Source organism: Halichoerus grypus, chromosome 5, assembly GCF_964656455.1.
Source record: "Halichoerus grypus chromosome 5, mHalGry1.hap1.1, whole genome shotgun sequence".
Lineage (NCBI taxonomy): Eukaryota > Metazoa > Chordata > Mammalia > Carnivora > Phocidae > Halichoerus > Halichoerus grypus.
The window spans coordinates 124,355,283-124,380,532 of NC_135716.1; the positions used below are offsets into that span (position 1 = coordinate 124,355,283).

The window sequence follows — 25,250 nt, forward strand, 5'->3', positions numbered from 1 at the left end:
GTAAATAAATGCTATTAAGAGGGAAGTGAGAGGTGTTGACTGGACCTGGCAGCATTGAGGAGGCTGATAATGGTGCGATCAAATTTGATTTGAATGGGTTGAACATGAATATGAAGAAGTGCATGTGAGGCTGTAAAAGGAAGCAAAGTAATACTAGATATGTGGCTCTATATGCTGCCAGTTCATTGAATGCCTGGAAGTCAGTCAGTATGAAGCTTTGATTCCACTTCAACATTTTTCTTTTTTTTAATTAGCCCACCTTTGACACAGTTTTTTCTTGATTGTGGAGGACTAGCTCGAACAGATAAGAAACCAGCCATTTGTAAAAGTTATCTCAAACTGATGACAGAACTGTGGCATAAAAGCAGGTATGTACTTAATATATTTATTCTCTTTATTATGTTTTTAAATGAGTATCAAATATTAAAAGGATGCAGGTGCACATATATAGAGCTGAAAAAAGTAGATTTGAGACAAGTTCATTTTAGGGCATGTTATATTTCAAACTGAACATCCATTTGAAGTATCTGGACTGGACATCTAGTGTTGAACTGCGAAAGCTGCGATTACTGACGGTTGAGTTGTAATGCAGGAGTAGGCATTCTGACAATGCTAAAATCAGACCATAGATACTTAACATGAATGTTCATTTTTCTCTTTACACTTATTTGCTCTAAAATGTAGCATTAGAAGAATAATTGGTGTAATATTTTACTAATTTTGTTTTAGAACTATTTGGAAAATTGCTTTTACCATTAGTCCTTTTTAAAATTTTTATTTATTTTTTAAAAATATTTATTTATTTGAGAGAGAGAGAGAACACAAGCAGGGGAATTAGCAGGCAGAGGGAGAGGGAGATGCGGGGCTGGATCCCAGGACCCTGGGATCATGACCTGAGCCGAAGGCAGACACAAGCAACTGAGCCACCCAGGCGCCCTAGTCCTTTTTTTTTTTTTTTTAAAGATTTTATTTATTTATTTGACAGAGAGAGAGACAGCAAGAGAGGGAACACAAGCAGGGGGGAGTGGGAGAGGGAGAAGCAGGCCTCCCACAGAGCAGGGAGCCCGATGCGGGGCTCGATCCCAGGACTCTGGGATCATGACCCGAGCCGAAGGCAGACACTTAACGACTGAGCCACCCAGGCACCCCATTTTTTTTTTAAGATTTTATTTATTTGAGAGTGAGAAAGAGTGAGAGAGTGGACGTCGGGGCAGAGGGACAAGCAGACTCCCTGCTGAGTAAGGAGTCTGAAGTAGGGCTTGATCCCAGGACCCCAAGATCATTATCTGAGCCAAAATCAGATGCTTAATCAACTGAGCCACCCAGGCGCCCCTTACCATTAGTCCTTTTTAAAGGTTCCTGAGAACTGCTCAACCTTTCCTGTAAGAAAACAGTCACCAAAGCTATCTTTTAAAAAAAAAAAAACATCTTGTAAGGAGTGCCTGGGTGGCTCAGTTGGTTAAGTGTCTGCCTTCAGCTCATGTCATGATTCTGGGGTCAGTGGGGAGTCTGCTTCTCCCTCTCCCTCTGCCTGCCGCTCCCCGTGCTTGTGCTCTCTCTCTCCCTCTCTGTCAAATAAATAAATAAAAATCTTTAAGAAAAATAAATGATAGAAAACCTTGTAAGACTTTGAAATCGTTAATGATTTCTAATGTAAAAATTTCATTAGTACAGTTTTAACATTCTTATATTCCTGAGTGCCTCAGTTTTCTTCGACATATATGACCCCCTACTAAGAACATTTCTTAAATGAGACAAAAATTTGTTACTACTTTGATTTTAGTGTCCCAGGAAAAGAGAACGGCTTTTCTTTCTTTTTTTTTAATTGAAGTATAATTAACATACAATTTAGTTTCAAGTATATACCATATTGACTAGAGAATTCTGTATATTACTTAATGCTCATCATGGTAAGTGTGATCACCGTCTGTCACCATAAAATGTCATTACAATATTACTGACATATTCTCTATGCTTTACTTTTTGATCTGTGACTTACATATTTTATAACTTTGAAGTTTGTACCTCTTAATCCTCTTTATCTATTTCACCTATCCCCCTCACCCAGCTTCCCTCTGGCAACCACCAGTTTGTTCTGTGTTTTTAAGAGCCTTTTTTTTTTGCTTGTTTTATTCGTTTTGTTTCTTAGATTTCGCATATAAGTGAAATCATTTGGTATTTGTCTTTCTCTGACTTATTTCACTTAGCATAATACGCTCTAGGACCTTTCATATTGTCGCAGATGAAAAGATCTTACTCTTTCTGTGACTGTATAAATATTCCATTGTATATATACCACATCTTTATCCATTCATCTATGGATGGACACTTAGGTTGCTTCCATATCTTGGCTATTATAAATAATGCTGTAGTAAACATAGGGGTGCATATATCTTTTTGGATTTGTGTTTTTATTTTCTTTGGGTAAATACCAGTAGTGGAATTACTGGACCATATAGTATTTCTATTTTTAATTTTTTGAGGAATCTTTGTACTGTTTTTCAGAGTGGCTGCACCAGTTTACACTCCCGCCTGCAGTGCATGAGGTTCCCTTTTTTTTACATCTTTGCCAACACTTGTAATTTCTTTGTTTTCTTTCTTTCTTTTTCTTTCTTTCTTTCTTTTCTTTTTTCTTTTCTCTTCCTTCCTTCCTTCCTTCCTTTCTTTCTTTCTTTCTTTCTTTTTTGATACTAGCTATTCTGATCAGTGTGAGGTGATATCTCCTTGTGAGTTTGATTTGCATTTCCCTGATGATTAGTGATGTTGAGCATCTTTTCATGTGTCTGTTGGCCCTCTGTATGTCTTTGGAAAAATGTCTGTTCAGGTCCTCTACCCATCTTTTAGTCAGATTGTTTGGTTTTATTTTTGGTGTTGAATTGTATAACTTCTTTATATATTTTGGATATTAACCCCTTATTTGATATATCATTTGCAAATATCTTCTCCCACTTGCTAGGTTGCTTTTTTGTTTTGTTGGTGGTTTCCCTTGCTGGGTGCAAACTTTTTATTTTAGTGTAGTCCCAATAGTTTATTTTTGCTTTGGTTTTCCTTGCCGAAGGAGACATATCCCTAAATATGTTGCTAAGGGCAATGTCTAAGAGATTATTGCCTATGTTTTCTTTTAGGCGTTTCATGGATTCAGGTCTTACATTTAGGCCTTTAATCCATTTTGAATTTATTTTTTTGTAAAAAAATTGAGGATGATTTTAATGAGTTCTTTTGGGATATGAAGTAGATGTCATTTATATCTCTAATATTAATATTAAAGAGCCAGAATGCTCCATTGTCATTTATTCCCACTGTGTTATCCGGTGCTCCTACAGGCTCTAATGTTTCTAAATTCCTTTCTGTGTAGCTAGAACTACCCCTTAACTGCTGTGTTTTAAGCTTCTTTGTCCTGATTCTGTACTTTAAACTTAATATTCCTGAAAGCTTACCAAACTTCAGAAGTGTCAGTACGGAATTCTAAAAGTGGTTAAATCTCACATTTGGTTGACTTCTCATTTTTGTTCTCATGGTTACTCGATGCTGGTTTTAAAATCTTATGTCAGCTGTACTCAAATAAAAACATGGAATTCAGAATAGTCTTGTTTAGATAATGTACTGGGTACATTTATCTTAATTATTATCCCAGGAATTTTAAGTAATTAAAATTTTGTTTTTAAGTAATTATAAGTATTTTTGAAAAATTGTAGTAGAGCATGATCATTTCATTAGGGTGAAGAGCAATAAAACATATCTTGAGTGTCATTAGTAAGCTGTTCTGGTGAGCCTATGAAACATAATACTGGGCAATTTTTAGTGGTTTTTTTTGAAACACTTTAACAGCTTGGATTCTTGATTGCTAAATTTCTAAAATGAAAAGTGAAAGTCACAAATTTCTCATTAAAATTTTTTCTTACTCAGGCCAGGCTCTGTTGTGCCTACTACTCTGTTTCAAGGAATTAAAACAGTAAATCCAACATTTCGGGGCTATTCTCAGCAGGTAAGTCTTCATTCTTTTTCATTCATAACATTAATCTTTAATTAAAGTTTGCACAATGCCATTATGCCTTATGCTTTTATGTAGTCATTTGTATTTCTTCCTTTATAATTTATTTGTCCAATGTTTTAGGTCATCACTTCTTGTGTGTTTATTTACCAAGAATAATAACCTGTTGTCATATTTTTAGTTTATATTTTTCCACCTTTCTTGTAATTTTTTATTTTTCTAGAAATTGTTAAATTTTGAGTTGATAAATATGTCTCTTTTCTAGTGCTCTTGCAAGCTTCAAAAAGTTACACATCTAGAGATAAAGTTCCACCTATATTTTATGCTTTCTTTTCTTTCTTTCTTTTTTTTTTTTAAAGATTTTATTTATTTGACACAGAGAGAGCGACAGCGAGAGAGGGAACACAAGCAGGGGGAGTGGGAGAGGGAGAAGCAGGCTCCTCGCCGAGCAGGGAGCCTGATGCGGGGCTCGATCCCAGGACCCTGGGATCATGACCTGAGCCGAAGGCAGACGCTTAACCATCTGAGCCACCCAGGCGCCCCTCTTTCTTTTTTTTAAAGATTTTATTTGACAGAGAGAGACAGCAAGAGCAGGAACACAAGCAGGGGGAGTGGGAGAGGGAGAAGCAGGCTTCCCGCTGAGCAGGGAGCCTGATGTGGGGCTCGATCCCAGGACCCTGGGATCAGGACCTGAGCCGAAGGCAGACGCTTAACGACTGAGCCACCTAGGCGCCCCTGCTTTATTTTCAAAATATTTAATTCTCTGCATCTGTCATTTATTTTGTGTTACAATCCAAATTTTATTTTTCACAGTTACTACTAATTGTACCAAACTACAAATTTAAGAATTTTCTTATCTGATTTTTTAAATTTCTTCTTTATTAATTTTTATGCTTATGTTAATATTTTATAGGGTCTGTTTCTGGACTTTCTAATTCATTTCATTGACTTGTATTTTTTTTGAAGTAGTAGTGATGGCAGTTTCAATTATTGTAGATTTATATGTTTTCCTTTAATGTTAACACCTGGCCCTCACATATTTTTCTTTTTCAAAACAATACCTGTTCCCTTTTAATTTTTTCCGGTGCACATTCCTGGATCACCAGACACTGATTTAGTAGATGTGAGTTGGGTCTACACATTTGTATTTTCTTTTTTCTTTTTTTTTTTTTAATTGAAGTATAGTTGACACACAGTGTTGCATTTGTTTCAGGTGTACAGCATAGTGATTCGACAATATAACACGTCATGCTCTGCTCATCACAAGTGTAGCTGCCATTTATCATCATACAACACTATTATGATACCATTGACGGTATTCCCTATGCTGTACCCTTTATCCCTGTGACTAATTCATTACATAACTGGAAGCCTCTACCTTCCACTTCCCCTCACCCATTTTGCATACCCCTCTACCCACAGATTTGTATTTTTAAAAAGCATTCCAAGTTGATCAGGGATTTTTCTTTGAGGTATAGTACAAGATTGAATGAAACTTTAATTTTAAGCCAAACTTATAAAATATTTGAATTTAGGACAACTCTGAATTCTAATTATCATATGAGGCAAGTCCATGTTTTCTTTATGCCTTCTCCATTTTTAAAAAATAGCAGCAGTACTAAAAGCCTACCTCTAGATCATCTTCAGTTTTTAAATTACTTCTGTTTTATTTACATAAATTTTTAGAACATAGTGCTTCCCATCCCTTCAGTGCCTGATGTTTCCTCAGTATAATGCCTGCACATTTAGAAATCAGTTGATAAGCACAGTTTATGTATTTTTTTCTTAATTTTCTATGTGCACATATTTTTAATGAAATGGTAATATCTCTGTTGCTTATATATTAGGATGCTCAAGAATTCCTTCGATGTTTAATGGATCTGCTTCATGAAGAATTAAAAGAACAGGTCATGGAAGTTGAGGAAGATCCTCAAACTATAACGACTGAGGAGACCATGGAAGAAGACAAGAGCCAATCAGATGTAGATTTTCAATCCTGTGAATCTTGTAGCAACAGTGATAAAGCAGAAAATGAAAATGGCTCTAGAGGCTTTTCTGAAGATAATAACGAAACAACAATGTTGATTCAGGACGATGAGAACAATTCTGAAATGTCAAAAGATTGGCAAAAAGAGAAGATGTGCAATAAGATTAATAAAGTAAATTCTGAAGGAGAATTAGATAAAGATAGAGACTCTGTATCTGAAACAGCCGACTTGAACAACCAGGAAACTGTCAAAGTGCAAATACACAGCAGAGCTTCAGGTGACAATTTAATACTTTGAAAATGGTAGTGTTTCATTCGTAGACAATGTGTGCAAGTTAGCATATTTGTATTTAAGATTATAACTCACCATTTTCTGATGTTTGGGGGGAAAATCAGCATGGCATCTGAGTAAAATTAGAACACATTTCTGATTTACGTGTTAATGTTCACAGTCTATTTAACATAAAAGCAGAATAGGCTGTTTAGTAGCTTTATTTTTTTTTTTTTTTTTTAAAGATTTTATTTATTTATTTGACAGAGAGAGACATAGCGAGAGAGGGAACACAAGCAGGGGGAGTGGGAGAGGGAGAAGCAGGCTTCCCGCGGAGCAGGGAGCCCGATGCGGGGCTTGATCCCAGGACCCTGGGATCATGACCCGAGCCGAAGGCAGTCGCTTAACCAACTGAGCCACCCAGGCGCCCCTGTTTAGTAGCTTTAGCTTAATACTTTGTGTGCAGTATATCACATTATATAATTCAGTTTGAAGAAAAGAATTAAATAGTGGTTACTTTTGGGCTTTCAGCTAGTAGAGTTAGCAATATTTGCATGTGAGTGTTAAATTAATGTCATTTTATGCATATTCTGTTAAGATCCTGGGGAAAAAGCAAAATAACCTAAATTGCAATTTTGTAATCTTACACACTTTTCGATTTAGATTGCTGTCATTGGAGTCATATCAGCTACGAAATATTTGGCATATGTTTTGATGTAGGAGTTTATAATGAACCCTGTTATGATAGATTATATCATAATACTAGTCAGTGTTCTTTTGAAGAGAGCAAATGGCCAGATGAAAGATAATTGAGTTGGGTTGCTTTGCATTTTACTTTCATTTCTTCAAGAGTTAATTTATCTGGCTTAATGTGGTCTTTAGTTTTTTGGTTTTATTTTATTCACTTAGAGAAAGAGCACAAGCAGGGGGAGAGGCAGAGGAGAGGGAGAAGCAGACTCCCTGCTGAGCTGGGAGCCTGGCTCGGGGCTCGATCCCAAGACCTGGAGATCGTGACCTGAGCCGAAGAGACGCTCAATCGTCTGAGCCACCCAGGCGCCCCTGGTCTTTAGTTTTTTAAAGCACATAAAAAAACCATAAGAAGTTTAAATTCTCTGATCTTAAAAATAAGTGAGAGACAAGTAATATAAAAAGGTTTATCTTCTGTAATTTCTAATGAATGAAACTACTAAACAATTTATTGGTATTGAATGAACCCAAAATTCCTTCTTGAGGAAAAGGATATTTCCTTGAGTACGGGAATACTAGTGGTTCACCTCTGTACAGCGCATAAATGCATTCTAGTCAGGAAAACATGTTAGGCTCCTTAATTATAGTGGCCTTATGTTTAGAAGTTTAGATATGTTTAGAAGCTGTTTAGTCAATAAATACATGAAATGTCAGTATTGAAAGACTTAGCCTAGGCTGCTGTAGACTGCTGTTCAGGCCTTCCTTGTCAAAAGTCTGATTAAGGGACATAGTGGTTCTTTATTGTTCCGTAGCAGACTTGTTCTTATACGTAGTGACTAATTGATGACCTAGATTAAGGATCTGAGCTTTTACATTTTACAAAGACCTGATTTAAAAATGTGACAAAGACCATATATGGCATGCAAAACCTAAAATATTTATTATCAGGTCCTTTACAGGAAACATTTGCCAATCCCTGTCCTTGATAATACTAACTTTATTCTCTTCAGGAAGTCCTAGAGTAAGTCTCCTACCCTTTCTTCCTCCAGTGTTTTTTTTTTTTTTAAGATTTTATTTATTTGACAGAGAGAGACATAGCGAGAGAGGGAATGCAAGCGGGGGAACAGGAGAGGGAGAAGCAGGCTTCCCACCGAGCAGGGAGCCCGATGCGGGGCTCGATCCCAGGACCCTGGGATCATGACCTGAGCTGAAGGCAGATGCTTAAACGACTGAGCCACGCAGGCTCCCCTCTTCCTCTAGTATTAAGTAGTCTTTTTTTTTTTTCAGTCATGGTTGAAATCATGAGAAATGCCCTATGTGAAAGTAATAAAAGTCACTTATTTTGCATTATCTGGAAAAATCCCTGAAGTCATTCTGTTTTAGGATCTTTTATGAGCAGTTCTCTTTTCCTCACTCAAATACTGATTGAGCACAATCCCTTGCCGGGGAATCTGTGTTATATACTAGGATTCAAAGAGCAAACTCTCAAGATAGCTGTCAAGAAACTTTTATTTTCTTGATTCATAATTTCCTTCTAAAAAAGGCCCTTTCCTGATAAAGGAATGTATTTCCTTTTATCACAGTAGGAATAAAATAATTTGTTCTTTATGCCTAAATTTCTTCTTAGATTTTGATTATAATGTTAATTTGAGAGAATGACCTTTTTTTCTCCTACATGGTTTTAAAGTTTTTTAAAAACTATCACAAATATTTGGGGCACCTGGGTGGCTCAGTCGTTAAGCGTCTGCCTTCAGCTCAGGTCATGATCCCAGGGTCTTGGGATCGAGCCCAGCATCGGGCTCCCTGCTACGCAGGAAGCCTGCTTCTCCCTCTCCCACTACCCCCTGCTTGTGTTCCCTCTCTCGCTGTCGCTCTCTCTGTGTCAAATAAATAAAATCTTAAAAAAAAAAAAAAAACTATCACAAATATTAAAAAATACTAAATGAGAACAAATACAATCTTCTTTGGCTTTATTTGGATTCCTAGGTGGAAAATCACTGTTACTTTGCTTAGCGAGGACCTTGTCTATCAAATATTTCACTTGTCATTTATTAATGTGAATTGTGTTCAAAATCTCAAATGAAGAAACCTTTAAATTAGTTAATATTATTTGATAAGTGGGATAATTTTACTATTTGAGATAATAATACAAATTTTAAATATTACAGAATATATTACTGATGTCCATTTGAATGACCTGTCTACATCACAGATCCTCCCATCAAATGAAGGTGTTAATCCACGTTTATCAGCAAGCCCTCCTAAATCAGGCAATTTGTGGCCAGGATTGGCACCCACACACAAAAAAGGTAGAAGTTTCAGTTAACTCAGATTCCTTTGCTTTGATAATTTAAAGTGTTAATTATGAAATATCATTCAATACTTTAAAATTGACAGCATAATTTCATACAACCATGATTTGAAATTTTTGTGTGTGTGTGGCACAAATTTACATAGAGAAGAAGTCACTCTTCTGGTGTAGCGTTCTGAATTTTAACACATTGCATAGATTCTTGTTACCACCACCACAAACAGAATATGGAAGAGTTTTAACACCCCCAAAGAATTCCCTTATATTACCTTTTTGTAATCAGATCATCCTCCTACCCATCCCCAAACTGTAGCCCTTTTGATCTGTTCTCTGTTACTATTGTTTTGCCTTTTCCAGAATGTCATATAAATGGAATCATATAGTACATAGTCTTTTGAAACAGGCTTATTTCACTTAGTGTAATGCATCTGAGATATAGTCATGTTGCATGTCTGAATAGTTCCTTTTTATTACGGAGTAGTATTTCATTGTATGACTATACTACTGTTTATTCATTCACTCTGAAGAACATTTGAATTGTTTCCAGTTTTTGGCGGTTATGAATAATGCTGCTATAAACATCTGTGTACAGGTTTCTGTGTGAATGTAAGTTTGTCTAGAGTAAATACGCAGAAATGGGGTTATTGGGTTTTACATTAGTTTTATGCTTAATGTTATATGAAATTGTTTTCCAGAATAGCTGTATAATTTTGCATTCCTACTTGGCTATGTATGAGAATTCCAGTATTATAAAATGTAAAACTTCGAAAACTCTAGGAAAAAACATAAGAAGGAGGAAGTCTTCATGACCTCATGTTAGACAAAAAGTTTTTTAAAGATGTCAAAAGCAATATCCATAAAAGAAAAAATTAAAAATTTTCTTGGCAAAAGACCCTTTTAAGAGATTGAAAAAATAAGATTGGGAGGAAATACTTGTAAATCACATAGCTGACAAAGGGCTTGTGCCCAAAATATATTTAAAAACTCTCAAAACTTAATTATAGAATCCTTTTTTCAAATAAGGCCTTACTTGGATGCAAAAACAAATAAGTAGAAGCAAAATTACTCTGATTGAAGTTGAGCTGAGGAGACCAAACACCTCCTATTTCATCTTGGTTTCTCTTAGGGATTTTTTTTTTTTTAAAGTAATTCTCTTGAATGGTATTTGGACAAAATTTCATTAGCATAGTAAATTTTTATTGTTAAGGATTCCAGAGAAAAATGCTAAAGGAACTTCCTTGATTTTTTAAAAAAATGTTCTACGCTTGTTTTTCAATCCTAGCTCAATCTGCATCATCTCCAAAAAGAAAAAAACAGCATAAGAAATACCGAAGTGTTATTTCAGACATATTTGATGGAACAATTATTAGTTCAGTGCAGTGTCTGACTTGTGACAGGGTGAGTACGAGGAAATTATAATACAGGGAATTTCTGTCAAATGCTCTTTAAAACAAAACAAAAACCTGACAAATGGAATGAAATGTTTAATTTTTTCTCCTTGCTGCTGAGGGTTATACATGCATTTCTTGTGTTTACATCAGTATAAATTGATTCTAGGAGTAGAATTTGTTTTTTGGAAGTAATAGCAACATTTTGAAAGGATGGGTCTTGACTTGTCATTGGACAGGAATGCATCAGCAGCAAGAATTAATTCAGTTTTTCATTTCTGGTCACATATAAAGGTGATGTGTTGCTCAGCAACAGTAAATGATAACACATGCATATTCTCCCAAGGCTGGCAAAATTAATATGCTGGGAAACTGTTGCTATTCACAGGCACAAGGCTGTGAATGTATCTTCTACATTTGGTGGTGTGGCTTATAAATATTTTCTTATGTTAAGATTAGGGCTCAGATAATAAAGGTGGTGTCAGATTGATACACACGAGCATAAATTAAAATCATGAGTTTTTTAATCATATCTCTAAATCTCAGAATTAAGGAATATAAAATGACTTCTCTCAAAAAAACCTCAAAAATAAGTTTTTAATTATTGTATTAGTTTCATAAGTCAAATCTAAGGGCTTTCAAGAGGATCATTTTAATGTAGGCTATTTGGGTACCAGATATTTAAATGGAATCATCCTGAAATGTTTTCAGCTATTTAAAAATTACATGGCAGGTTTTACTTCTTTTTTAAAAAACATTAAAAACTGTCATGAGAGGTCATTTCCAAAAATAAATACCATAGTAGTGCTTAAGAGTTTGGTACTGAGTCTAGAGTGTCTGGATGTACTTTTCTATGCCACAGTGTCCTTGACTGATGGGCATGTTGGTAGTTACCGCATAAAGTTTATGTGAAGATTAAATTTAGAACAGCACCTGGTTCAGAGCAAGTATTTTTGCTATTGCCATTACTGTTACTGATTTTTTTTCATTTTTTGTTTATAAATTGCTTTGTGCAGTCTGAGATTTGTTCTTATAATTATGTTTGTGTTGGATTATTTTCATTCCATTTTAAACACGAAACAATTTTAGGTGTCTGTAACCCTCGAGACCTTTCAAGATCTGTCCTTGCCAATTCCCGGCAAGGAAGACCTTGCTAAGCTGCATTCATCTAGTCACCCAACTTCTATAGTCAAAGCAGGATCATGTGGCGAAGCATATGCTCCACAAGGGTGGATAGCTTTTTTCATGGAATATGTGAAGAGGTATGTGTGTATTTTCTTTGTATTAATTGAGTGTTAAAACTGCTGTTTCTGCTGTACTGGCAGAACACTTGCTTTTTTTTTTTTCTGTCAATAATGTTTCAGGTTTGTTGTCTCATGTGTTCCTAGCTGGTTTTGGGGTCCAATAGTAACCTTGCAAGATTGTCTTGCTGCCTTCTTCGCCAGAGATGAACTAAAAGGTAAATATGAAACAGTTTTTCAACTGTGGTTAATTCGTGAGTGATCTAAAATACTAGTGGGACTAAATATAAAATGTATGTGTAAAAGCTAAGTTTTAAGGTGGCTTAAATAGTACCTGCCCATATCAGCATAGTTGCCAGTATCTGCCATGGTAACATACGTAACATAAATCATATCCTGAAATAATTTATACAGATTTCTGTAGTATAAGACAATGTGGTAGGTGAGGTGTCTTAAAAAATAAAAAGGAGCTGGGATTCAATGAAGGGAAGATTCAACCCATATAAAAGAGTTGTATATATGGAGTACTCTGAGATCCTCCATAATATTTAAGATATTCCACTGTTTTTGTGTGTTCAGCACCTTGCTGGCATATATAACAGGCAGTCAGTAAAGTTCGTTGAGTGAATAAATGGAGAGGATGTTCTTTGAGATAGGCCTTCAAGGTTGAAAAAAGAGGTGAGGGTATTTTAGGCAAGGTAAATATCATGAGCTGACTCTTGAGCAGAGACTAAAAAATGTGAGCCTTGTGTTACTGTGCTGCAAAATCAGCATGTGGCAAACTCCCAAGAATTGCAGAACCAAAAGAAAATAAATTACTTTTATTTTGAGAGGAATGACCAGATATGTTCTATTTCCAGGTGACAATATGTACAGTTGTGAAAAATGCAAAAAGTAAGTGTCATTGACAGTGCTTTGAATCGCATGTTTTGTATTATAAATGGTATTTTTCTTGTTCATTTGAATTGGGTACGTGAAGCTAATTTTGCACCTTACTTAGAAAAATAAAGGGTAGTAAACTTTGTCCTAGAAAAATAAAGAGACAGTTGTTCTGTAAAACAAATTTGAGGTAAAAGTTTGATAAATTTAATAGGCTTATCTAAGATGTGGAAGTTTATATATATTTTGAGATAAAATAAGTATGTAATTTTCCATAAAACATTTTCTAAATATGGTATAAAGGATATATTAGGATGTGTAACATACAGTTTCATTATATAAGTTTTGCCATCATAAATAAGGCACTGTTCTCTTCTGACTTACCATGTTAACAGACTAGATTCAGGAAGTCAGAGTGACTATAAAGGTACTTAGTTTCAAATCTGTAGAAAATTCAGAAATGTTATACCAACTTTGATGTTACCTGTTGTATGATGGCAGAATAGAAAGTTAAGAAAAGTACGATATTTCTTTACATCTGCTAGTTGCCTTTTAAATGTCTTGTAATAAATGTAAACTTTTAAGGCTTCTTGGTGGTAAGTTAGAAAAGAAAAGTAACTGGAGAATTGAAGACAGATCTATTTGTGTGAACTGGAGAGTTTTTCTGAATCTCTATAATAGAAGAATAATGGTGTCCTAATAAGAACTAGTACCTTCATAATAACAAACATCTGGCTGTTTAGCAATAAATGTAGGGAAATGTTGATCTGTAACTGTTGGTTCTCCTGACAAAAAGGAATGGCGTATTGTTTGGTCAATAAGGATGAAAAGCTGCTTTGTACTTTCTACAAGAAAAATCTAATGAATTGGCAAGTATTTATTAGTTTGTCTTGGAAGCTGTAGCTAATAGCTGAAGAGGGAGTGGCCTGGAGGGGGAACTTTCCTTGAAAACATTAACTAGGAAAAAGATAATAGTGAAGATGGAAAAGAACCTTGCATCTGCCCCAAATCCAAAGTAGGTATCTGTCAAGTGTACATTAATACGGATCATTAATAATAACCACCCTTAAACTCAAGTTACGTGTTTCCACATTTAAGAATAAAGATTATATTGCCAAAGTGGGAGTGAGGAATGGGCAAAATGGGTGAAGAGGGTCAAAAGGTACAAATTTCCAGTTATAATTTAAATCATGGAGATGTAATGTGCACCATAGCGACTGTAGTTAATAATATTGTATTTCATATTTGAAAGTTTCTAAGAGGGTAGATCTTAAAAGTTTTCGTTCATTACAAGAAAAGAAAAAAAAATTTTGTGACTATATATGACGGTTGTTACCTAAAATTATTGTAGTGGTCATTTTGCAATGTATACAAATATTGAATCATTATATTGTACACTTGAAACTAATACAGTGTTACATGTCAATTATGCCTCAATTTAAAAAATAATAAAATTAAAATGATAAAGGTTATATATATATATTTTTTTTAAAAAAAGTAGAAGTTACAGGGGTGCCCAGCTGGCTCGGTTGGTAGAGCTTGTGACTCTTAATCTCGGGGTTGTGAGTTCGAGCCCCATATTGGGTGTAGAGATTACTTAAAAACAGCAACAAAGGTGCACCTGGGTGGCTTAATCAGTTAATCATCTGCCTTCAGCTCAGGTCATGATCCTCAGGGTCCTGGGATCGAGGCCCACATTGGGCTCCCTGCATGGTGGGGAGCCTGCTTCTCCCTCTCCCTGCCGCTCCCCCTGCTTGTGCTCTCTCTTTCTGTCAAATAAATAAATAAAATCTTTAAAAATAAAAAAATAAAAAACAACAACAATAACAACAAAAAACTAAAAAAAAAAGTTAAAATATATTGACCTGACCAACCAATTCTATAAAATTGGTTTTTTATTTTACCCAGTTTTACTTGGTATCTGGATGTTATAAAGGCATAGCCAGGCTATAACACTAGCATATTTGTTTAAAAAGATAATTTTCATCAGAGAATTAACAACTCCCTAAATTTTTATTACTGATATCGTAAATATTTTTTTTTTAAATAAGGGACTCCAGTGTTTCATTAGTATGTATTTTTAAATTGGTAACATATAATTCGGTAGTGAGCATTTTTTGTCCTTGTGTTTTCTAAAAGGTTTTGCTATATATTTAAAAATACTAGGGGTGCCTGGATGGCTCAGTCAGTTGAATGTCTGGCTCTTGATCTCAGCTCAGGTCTTGATCTCAGGGTCGTGAGTTCAAAGTCCTGAGTTGGGCTTCACACTGGGCGTGCAGTGTACTTAAAAAAAAAAAAACCAAAAAACTAAACTAAAGCTTTTGTAGATTCATATGGGAAACAGGTTTACTTAAATTTGTTTTCTTTTCTTCCTCCCCAGGTTAAGGAATGGAGTAAAGTTTTGTAAAGTACAAAAATTTCCTGAGGTATGGGCTTTATTATAATTAAGTTTATGTTGTAGGAACATAAAACCGTAACATAATACCATGTAGCATAGTTGAAGAATGGAGTGGTTCTGTTGACCAGTTGCTGTGTTTATATACCCTATTAGGATTATCCATTTTTAAGATACTGAGTTACATAGCAAATAAGTGCCCTTATCTGTAAAACTGTGTTGACCATAGTTTAATCAGACCTTTTAGGATCTTGAAGGTTATAAAATATAAAATTAGAAAAATTAGTAGCTGTGAACTTATTAGGAAGTACCAGGTTTCACCATTTCTGTATTTTAATGTCTCTGGAATCAGATTATCATAATTGCAGGGTAATGTTTAACCTTGACAATTCAATATCTATATATAATAGATTCCTTTATCTAGCATACAAAACAATAGAATTTTGAATAATCTTTATCTTTTAGATTTTATGCATCCATCTTAAAAGATTCAGACATGAACTGATGTTTTCCACCAAAATCAGTACCCATGTTTCATTTCCGCTGGAAGGTCTGGATCTTCAGCCATTTCTTGCTAAAGATAGTCCAGTTCAGATTGTCACCTATGATCTTCTGTCAGTCATTTGTCATCATGGAACTGCAAGTAGTAAGTATATAGGTTTGACATATGTCTAGATAAAAAAAAAAAGTAACCATCTAAATTGATCTCTTAAGACTTGATTAAATAAAAGAAAAATGTAAAAATAGATATATTTTTATTTTATTTTGGTTGTCAAAAACATGGCAGAAAATTTTAGGAAATTGAATAATTTTGCTATGAATTTGAAATACTGGAAATTATATTTTGTATAAAATTTAATAAGGACTTTAACATGATCATTTTTATACTGTTTTTTTTAAAGATTATATTTTTGTCCTTATTTTCATTTCAAGTGGTGGTGGTGAGGATATATACTGGAAAAAAATATGAGCATAGTTCTTGCTATATCTCAGTCTCTGCTAGGAACTAAGGATTCAAAAAGTACTTTAATTCTTGGTGCACCTGGGTGGCTCAGTTGGTTAGGCTTCTGACTTCAGCTGAGGTCATGATCTCAGGGTCCTGGAATTGAGCCCCTGAGTTGGGCTCCCCACTCAGCGGGGAGTCTGCTTGTCTTTCTCCCTCTTCCCCTCACCCTGCTTGTGCTCTCTCTCTTTCTCTCTCTCTGTTTCTCTCAGATAAATAAAATCTTTTTAAAAAAAGTACTTTGATTCTTATGTTAATTTTGTATTACTGAAATTATTTAAATTTTTTCTATTCAAATTCAGGTGGACATTATATTGCCTACTGCCGAAACAATTTAAATAATCTCTGGTATGAATTTGATGATCAGAGTGTCACTGAAGTTTCAGAATCTACTGTACAAAATGCAGAAGCTTATGTTCTTTTCTACAGGTAAGGAAGTAATTCTCATGGATAAGCTATTTTGACAAATATGGAAGAACATCTCACTTTGGGGTTATAACTTCTAAGGCTTTCAAAATGTATTACTGAGTAAAGATTAAAAATTGTCTTATTTTTATTTCATTTTGTGAGTAAAATGAAAGGTTACGTGCAGAAAGATCTTTTCTTAGGAAAATATTAAATCATTTAGTTGAAGGGCAGAGGAATAGATTTTGTTTTAGAAAGATTGGTTTTGATAAATTAGGCACTGATGGTAGGAATTAAGTACCAGATTTTCTCCTAAAATAGCTGATAAAGGAGGTATTACTATAAAAATGGATCTTTGGTATTTTTCAGTATCTTGTAAAAGGTTAAATACTAGCTACCGAAAGAAGAAAGCATTATTTAGATTGATCTTATTAACAAACATTTGAATGCCTACTGTGTGCCAGTAGTTAGGTGGATTATCAGTAGTTATGATATAGTGTTGCCCTTTAGGGGTATTATAATGTAGTTGTGGGGGGGGTGATACAGAGTATACTGCTCTTGAGTAAGTCCCAAGCCTAGTCAGAGTCATAGTATTACTGTGTGTGCTAAGTCTAATAAGGAAGAGGAAAAATCCATTTACGAGTCTGATGGAGTAAAATGCATATTAAGGTTAATGAATCGTTGTTGTTAACAGGAAAAGCAGTGAAGAGGCACAAAAAGAGAGACGAAGGATTTCAAATTTATTGAACATAATGGAGCCAAGTCTCCTTCAATTTTATATTTCTCGACAGTGGCTAAATAAATTTAAGACCTTTGCTGAGCCTGGCCCTATTTCAAATAATGATTTTCTCTGTATTCATGGAGGTAAGAAATTTTGTAATGAATAGTAGTGGTAGGGGTTTGCTGTTAAATAATTTACAAATTAGGAAGAGCCAAGAGTTTTCCTCTTCCATTTATTTCTCATTTCTTCATCTTCAGTCTAACTTAAATGTGTTTAATTTTCTAGTTCCAGAAATTGGCTTCTTCTTCGATTTATAGGCCATCTGTAGCCTCTTCATTGAAGAGATACTTATTGAGTACCTGTGCTAGACCCTGAGAATACCAAAGATACTATTTCTGTTCTCTAAACTCTAATTTCATAGTAGAGGCAGAGATATACACAGCCAGTTATGGTACAGTGAGCACTTCTGTTACACATTGTTTTTCTCGGCCGAGAGGCATTCAGCTGCCAGCTGTATCCATGATTCTTATCCCTTCTGTCTAAATTAATAGGTGGCTCTATTCCTAAGTATGAAAATGTATTTGAAATTTAACAAAAAAGCTTTGTATACTTATTTGCTATATATAACTTAAGCCTTTGTGATCGGCTATGTTCGTGTTTGTACCCATGAAAAATAACACCTTAGCGTGACACCTTGATTAAATTTCATGGTTGAAGACTCAATATTCTTTTTTTTTTTTTTTTTTAAAGATTTTATTTATTTATTTGACAGAGACAGAGATAGCGAGAGCAGGAACACAAGCAGGGGGAGTGGGAGAGGGAGAAGCAGGCTTCCCCCCAAGGAGGGAGCCTGATGTGAGACTAGATCCCAGGACCCTGGGATCATGACCTGAGCCGAAGGCAGACGCTTAATGACTGAGCCACCCAGGCGCCCAAGACTCCATATTCTTGTTAATTGACTATTTTTGTAGTGAAACCACAAGAGATAATAGGAATATCCTGTAGTGGATATAGAAACCTAAACCTTGAAAGGTTTCTGTATGCGAATTTATCTCTTATTATTTCCCCACTTGAACTGCTAACATAATACTCTTCCAATTCTGAATCTCCCCATAAACTTTTAATGGTATTTATTTGTGACTGCCTTTTATTATAGTTAGGTATATAAGTGCCTCATTTCTTTTGCTAGCTCAAGCTCTGTGAAGGAAAGATTGTCTCTTATTTTTCTTTGATTTCTCCCAGTACATAGTCAAGGTTTAGTAAAGATTTACATAAGTTACTTGAAGATCTTGGTTAGCTGATTTTTCTGTACTTCAAGAAATATGTTCATTTTTAGGAACATAATCACCAGAAATGCTTATACTTAATTTTTAAGAAAAATGATTTAAAAATGCCAGTGATTAATCAGTTTAAAAATGAGTTTAACCTTTGAAAGTTGTATAAAGGAATTTAAGAATGAGACATACCCATCTGAACTTTTTTAGGTGTTCCTCCACGAAAAGCTGGTTATATTGAAGACCTGGTTTTGATGCTGCCTCAGAACATTTGGGATAACCTATATAGCAGGTTTGTTTTTTAAAATCAGACAGTATGGTATTGTGAAAATCAGTTGGTGAAACTTGTTAAAAGGGAATTGTATTATTTCACATATGCTCCTTGTGCTTTATGTTGCTTATGTAGAAAATCCTCTGTTTTCCATCATTATTCATTCTGAAGTTGGAATAGGAAGACTTTGTAGCTAATGTGGCCATAATCTAGATAATATAATCCTAATTTTTATGTTCTAATTATCTGTATCTGTAAAAGCATATGGTGATATTTAACTCTGAAATTTTAAAGTTTTAAATTTTATTTTAAAACATTTTATATATAATTTCCTTACTATGTTTTCTTAGTTAAATGCTGAAAAAATTCTTGAGAGGCCAGCAAAAGCTTCCTTCTGATGAAAACTTGATTAAGGCTGTGGCTGCACTGAACTATGATTTATGTTGTATTGTAATTTTTGAAAGCCACTTCTTTTACTTTGTGTTGTTATCACTAACATATTTGGTAGCAGAAATAGCTGTAAGGGAAAGTTGAAGTATAAAGCAGGTTAGTCAATAAATTTGAGTCATTGACCCTGATAAACATAAAATCAAGTTGTTATAATCATATGATTTTTACATTAGTTTAATTATGACTGAGAATTTTTCTGTGGGGATTTATTCTTTATTAGAGATTTAGCCATTGACTCAAAGTTGGAGACAAAATTCCTAGAACATCCACTTTCTTCAACATTATCATAATGATTAAATTCTTCATGCTTTAGGTATGGAGGAGGACCAGCTGTCAACCATCTGTACATTTGTCACACTTGCCAAATTGAGGCGGAGAAAATTGAAAAAAGAAGAAAAACTGAATTGGAAATTTTTATTCGGGTAAAGTGATGCTTTTTGAATTGTAAATGTGATCTAGGATAAAGAACAGACAATTAGTAGAACTATTATTATGTTAACTATATTAATGAAATGATTAGATGAAAGAGTTGTAGTAGATTTTAAGTGTTCTGGGTGTATAACAGTGAGAAACAGGTCACTAAAATTCTAGTGAGTTAAGTTCTTTTGTGGGGTATTATTTTCATGGTTGGTAATAAATTTTGTTTTACAGATTGGCATTTGCAAGTAATCTATTGAAATGGCAAATTACAGGTTTCCTTTAGTTAGTGTTCTTCTGAAAGCATATACCCAGACTGCATTCTCTACTTCCATCTTTTTGTGAAATACAGTATCGTTTTGTGAGACTGTCTATACTTACAAATATACCCCTCAAAATGAGTATATTATGAAGCATTCCCTGATTGCAAGCAACAATCTGAAAGTGGTCATATAATCAATAGGAAGAGCTAAACAACTAGGTTTTTCTTATTTGTTTGCTTGTTTTTGGGTATTTTGTTTTTGTTTTTTTTAGAAATAATCTATTTGATCTTTTTAAGGAAGTGTAAACTATATCTGTGCAGTTTTCACAGTTACCAATACAGTGGAATTAGTCTTTGGCAGTTTTAAGATACATCAGATTATCTACTTTTTGAAAAGGATCAACATGCAAGTAAATTAAAAACCATCTAAATGTGGGGGAGTAGGAGATACAGGCTCTGGTTATGGAATGAGTAAGTCACAGGAATAAAAGGCACAGTATAAGGAATATAGTCAGTGATACTGTAGTAGGGCTAGATTAAGACAGATGGCAGCTAGACTTGTGGTGAACACAGTATAATGTATAAATTTACGGAATCACTGTCCTCCACCTGAAGCTAAAATGTAACATTGTGTGCCAACTCTACTCAGAATCATTTAAATGTGTATATGTTGACTGGATGACCCATCCATATGCAAATTCAGGTTTTTTCTGTGGGCTCAGAACTATTTGAGGGTCTTAGGCTCTGAAGTTTTAAAACATCACAGTGGTTGAGAAAAAAGAAACATTTAACATGCACTAATTCGGAGAGGCAAAATGAAGTCATTCATAGGTAATAAAATAAGTAAGAGGAGAAACAGTCATAGTATTACTGGTTAATTATAGTGTATCACCAGTCTAGGTTATCATTATTATCATTATTATTTTTCAAAGATTTTATTTATTTGTCAGAGAGAGAGAGAGCACAAGCAGGGGAAGCAGCAGGCAGAGGGATACCCTGGGATCATGACCTGAGCCGAAGGCAGACGCTTAACCAACTGAGCCACCCAGGCATCCCTAGGTTATTATTTTATGTACACTGCTGAACAACCAGGTTTTATGGACAAGGACTAGTACAGTTCCAGTTATGTAGGTAGCAAGAAGTAAGTCTTTTCAAAGTGCTATTGTCAGTAGCATAGCTCCAACTGTATCTTTATGACCCAAATTCCCAGTACGGAATCTAGAATTTGGGTCACCTTAGAGGCATATGCATTGATAATCCTACTAAGACTGGGGGCGCCTGGGTGGCTCAGCTGTTAAGCGTCTGCCTTCCGCTCAAGTCATGATCCCAGGGTCCTGGGATTGAGCCCTGCATCGGGCTCCCTGCTCAGCGGGAAGCCTGCTTCTCCCTCTTCCACTCCCTTTGCTGTGTTCCCGGAATTTCTTGCTGTGTCTCTCTCTGGCGAATGGATAAATAAAATCTTTAAAAAAAAAAAAAAATCCTACTAAGACTGTATTGGTGGAGGGATGGTAATTTTGTAAGAGAAAATTGAGATTCAGTAAAAGAGGGGAAGAAGTTGTTAAATAGACAGATGAACAGTATGTTTCGTGTTACGGCTGCCCAGCACATGTTCACACATACACATATACACCTGCTTCTTTTTCATGGATTTAGGATTTTTGTGTGTGTGTGCTGTTGCCTAAAGTAAAGAAATTTTCACACACACAGGAAGATAGTATAGGTATCGATTTGTTTATTGTGCTTGGGCCTCATTTGTTTCCTAAACCTAAGGAGGCAAATTTTTGTTGAATATTTAAAATAGTTCATTCCATGAATGCTTAAATAAATGGCTAATAACTATATCCATTAGGGCTTGGGGAACAGAAGCCATTCTAAGTATTTTGAGTATAATAAGAATATAGGCAAAGAAAGACTTAAACAACTACTGAAAGGACTGGGCATTGAAAGTCAAGAAGACCACTGCTGACTCAGGAAATCTGGGAGTAGGGTAGGCTGCCATGCTGGAGGTAGGAATGGGAGTATTGAAGGGCTTCAGAGCCTATACAGGTTAAGGAAAGCTTCTTACGTGGTGTGCGCCCAGTCAAGGGTGTTGAAGCCCAGGCAAGATGAGAACGGATACCCATGTTGGCTGGGGATTGCGGGATGGTGGGTGATAGACTTAGGGATTGGTTCCATATATAGAATTCATCAAATAATGAGTACAATGAGAGCCAGATTTCTCATTGTCAAATAAGAGAGTTACAAATGTGGAAAGGGAGAAAACTAAACTGGATTGTGCTATTAGCATTAGATTGGACTTGTAGGTACCTTTGTGAACTCATGGTCATGCATAATACATAGGTACAAATGTGTGTGCGTATACATATATAGAAACAAATGATGTACATATGTTAATTCCCTAACTTTGTTATTAAAAGGGCCTGGGAGCAATGATAATTTCAGTAGGATTAAACATACCTAGCTCTCATCAGGTTTTGGCTTCTTGACATCTTTCTCCACTAAAAGGTACCAGCCTTCCTTGGAGAAATGGCTGGTTCATATCAATGTTTATTTCCAGATTTTTGTCATTTGTGTTAGTTGTGTAGGAAAATGTCCTTGTACGTATGAAATATGCACCATGTTTGGAGGAAAGGAACATGTTTAGCAACTTACTGTCAGTGGTCTGAGGAAAGAAAATTTCTTTGTGTTACATTGGAGTTTTCCTTTAAGTTTGAGATTGTTTCAAAGTTAAAAAATTAAAAATTGCACAAAACCTGTGGGAATTATCTCTACTGCTTGCCACTGGTAAATCTCAGGAGAATGCTCAGAAATCTAATAAGCCTAATAAGCTGCTAATCTCAGGATCCTGGTGGGTTATTCTGAGGGTGCTCATAAGATGCAAGATGCTGGGGCACCCGGGTGGCTCAGATGGTTAAGCATCTGCCTTCGGCTCTGGTCATGATCCCAGGATCCTGGGATAGAGCCCCACGTCCGGCTCCTGGCTTAGCGGGGAGCCTGCTTCTGCCTCTGCCTCTCCCCCTGCTTGTGCTCTCTCTCTCTCTCTATCTCTGTGTCCCGAATGAATAAATAAAATATTAAAAAAAAAAAAAAAAAAAGATGCAAGATGCTGCTGTTAAAGATGTTAGCCTATGATACCAAGTGAAGGATTCTTGGGAAGATGCTTGGAAGTGGTGGCAAAATCCTATTTATGCCATCTGTGGATGCCTCAGTCAGAGCTCCCACCAGAGGGGAGAAGAAATTTCTTTTTTCCGACTTCCATATATTGCATATACCATTGATAGTGCCTAACCTGGAATACTACTGGCATGGGATCCTGGAAAATGTAGGCTTCTCCTCTTCACAGAAGAGAGTGTAAGAATGAATGGAAATGATGCATTATGGGCCGTACAGTAAAGTCTGCCTCTTGTCAGCTCAGCATTCATACACATTCATACATGTAAGCAACAGCAGTAGCAACAGTATCATGTTTCTATTTAACACCTTGCAACTAGCTCATGTACTAATACATGCTGCACTTACCTTTTCCTAAACTTGGGAGACCCGAAGTTCTATGAGTCACTATATCCACTTTCAGATGTTAGTCATTCATCTTTAGTTCAGTCAATTCAGTCACAATCTCTCTTTTATACTGTAATCTAAAGAATATTGGGGAACCTGGGTGGCTCAGTCAGTTAAGCATCTGCCTTTGGCTCAGGTCATGATCTCTCAGGGTCCTGGGATCCAGCCCCGCCTCCTCAGGCTCCCTGCTCAGTGGGGAGCCTGCTTCTTCCTTGCCCTCCCCCCCATGGTCGCTCATGCGCGCGCGTGCTTTCTCTCTCAGATAAATAAAATCTTTAAAAAAACTTAATAAACAGTAGAGGAATGAATGAAAGGAAAAGTAAATTGATAATTTTTTACAGATTTGGTAAATGTTTACAGATACACATATGCGGTAAGGAAGAAATGTATGTCTACAGCTGATCACTTACCCATTCCATATTCCCTGTTTTCTTAATCAGCACTTCAGTTGGTTGTGGTTGTGTTTACCTGGTAAAGTAACCCAGACCATCATTTCAGAGGAATCTGAGGTCTTTGTAATCTTGCCTGGTTTAGATTTCTCTAGTTGTTTATTAGCTTTTAACCTCTGGGTATGGAAATACTGAATGGTGCTTGCAGTGGGTTGAATGGTGGTCCCCAAAAAAGATATCTCCATGTCCTAATCTCTGTGAATTGACCTAAACTGTGAATGTGACCTTACTTGAAAAAGGGTCTTTGCATATGTAAATAATTTAACGATCTTGAGATGAGGTCATCCTGGATTATCTGCATGGACCCTAAATTCAGTGATAAATGTCCTTATAAAGAGACATACAGAAGAGATACACAGAAAAGGTAAAAGCCGTATGAAGACAGGAGGCAGAGATTAGAATATACAGCCAGCCACAAAGTAGAAGCTTGAAGAGGCAAGGAACAGAATTTCCCCAATTATCTCCCCTGAAGTATGTTCCTGCCAGTACCTTGATTTTGGGCTTCTGTTCTCCAGAACTTTGGGAGATGAAATAGCTGTTTCAGGCACCAGGTTTGTGGTAATTTGTTACAGCAGCCCTCTGAAACGAATACAGTGGGTTTAATCTGGTTTTCAGCTATAATCCTCCTTGCTCCTGTTGTGTAGTGGTCATTTTATTTCACCTTTTATATAGCCAGTACTGTAACCCACTCTGCCTTTTTGTTCAGTGACATGAGGAACCATATATAACCAGAGAAGTATTTCGACTTTCAGTCCAGTAAAACTATTGTTGTTTCCCTTTGGAATTGAATACCTCCAAACTAGTTGAGGCCAAAGTTGTGGAGATGAGAAGCGAAGCTTTTGTGAATATGTCATTAGTGCTAATGGATACATCCTCCTGCTTTATTTATCTAGTACCTAGCCTCATGTATTCTGGTTATGGGAGAAACAACACTATATATTGGTTTCTGGTTTAGAGCATATACCACAGCGTAGAGGATAGTACCAACCCCATAAAGTTTTGTCACCCGTGTACAAAAACTGAGTCTTCAATAGACCAGCAGCTTTTAGGTGATGCCACATGATAAGGTCAGTGACTCCCATGGGATGTGAGCCTATTTCTTCATTTATTTTGTGTAAAATAAGTTCCATAGTCAGAAGTAATGTGGAATATTATCTCAGTGAATTAGACAATCAGTAGGGCCAAGAATAGTGAAAGGAAAAAAGACTGAGAATGGTGGTACTGGGAAAGACATTGTAGGTTAGGAAGCTAGAACCAAATCCAGTGTAAGTTCTAGGTATTTGTAAATCA

At 35.7% G+C, this 25,250-nt stretch overlaps 1 protein-coding gene across 4 annotated transcripts in view; it reads left to right on the forward strand.

Annotated features, from left to right (window-relative positions):
• USP33 (ubiquitin specific peptidase 33) overlaps window positions 1-25,250 on the forward strand; it is a 58,219-nt gene that overhangs the window by 26,099 nt on the left and 6,870 nt on the right. For 2 of the 4 annotated variants that reach the window (XM_036113372.2, XM_036113374.2), the window contains 14 exons: window positions 255-368; window positions 3,907-3,985; window positions 5,839-6,256; window positions 9,105-9,245; window positions 10,530-10,645; window positions 11,725-11,897; window positions 12,000-12,094; window positions 12,737-12,770; window positions 15,136-15,181; window positions 15,616-15,796; window positions 16,456-16,582; window positions 17,253-17,422; window positions 18,764-18,845; window positions 19,588-19,696. In XM_036113372.2, coding sequence (XP_035969265.1) covers window positions 255-368; window positions 3,907-3,985; window positions 5,839-6,256; window positions 9,105-9,245; window positions 10,530-10,645; window positions 11,725-11,897; window positions 12,000-12,094; window positions 12,737-12,770; window positions 15,136-15,181; window positions 15,616-15,796; window positions 16,456-16,582; window positions 17,253-17,422; window positions 18,764-18,845; window positions 19,588-19,696 — 1,885 coding nt within the window. The remainder of the gene's footprint in view (window positions 1-254; window positions 369-3,906; window positions 3,986-5,838; window positions 6,257-9,104; window positions 9,246-10,529; window positions 10,646-11,724; window positions 11,898-11,999; window positions 12,095-12,736; window positions 12,771-15,135; window positions 15,182-15,615; window positions 15,797-16,455; window positions 16,583-17,252; window positions 17,423-18,763; window positions 18,846-19,587; window positions 19,697-25,250) is intronic. The other 2 variants (XM_078072877.1, XM_078072878.1) reach the window with 2 other exon arrangements.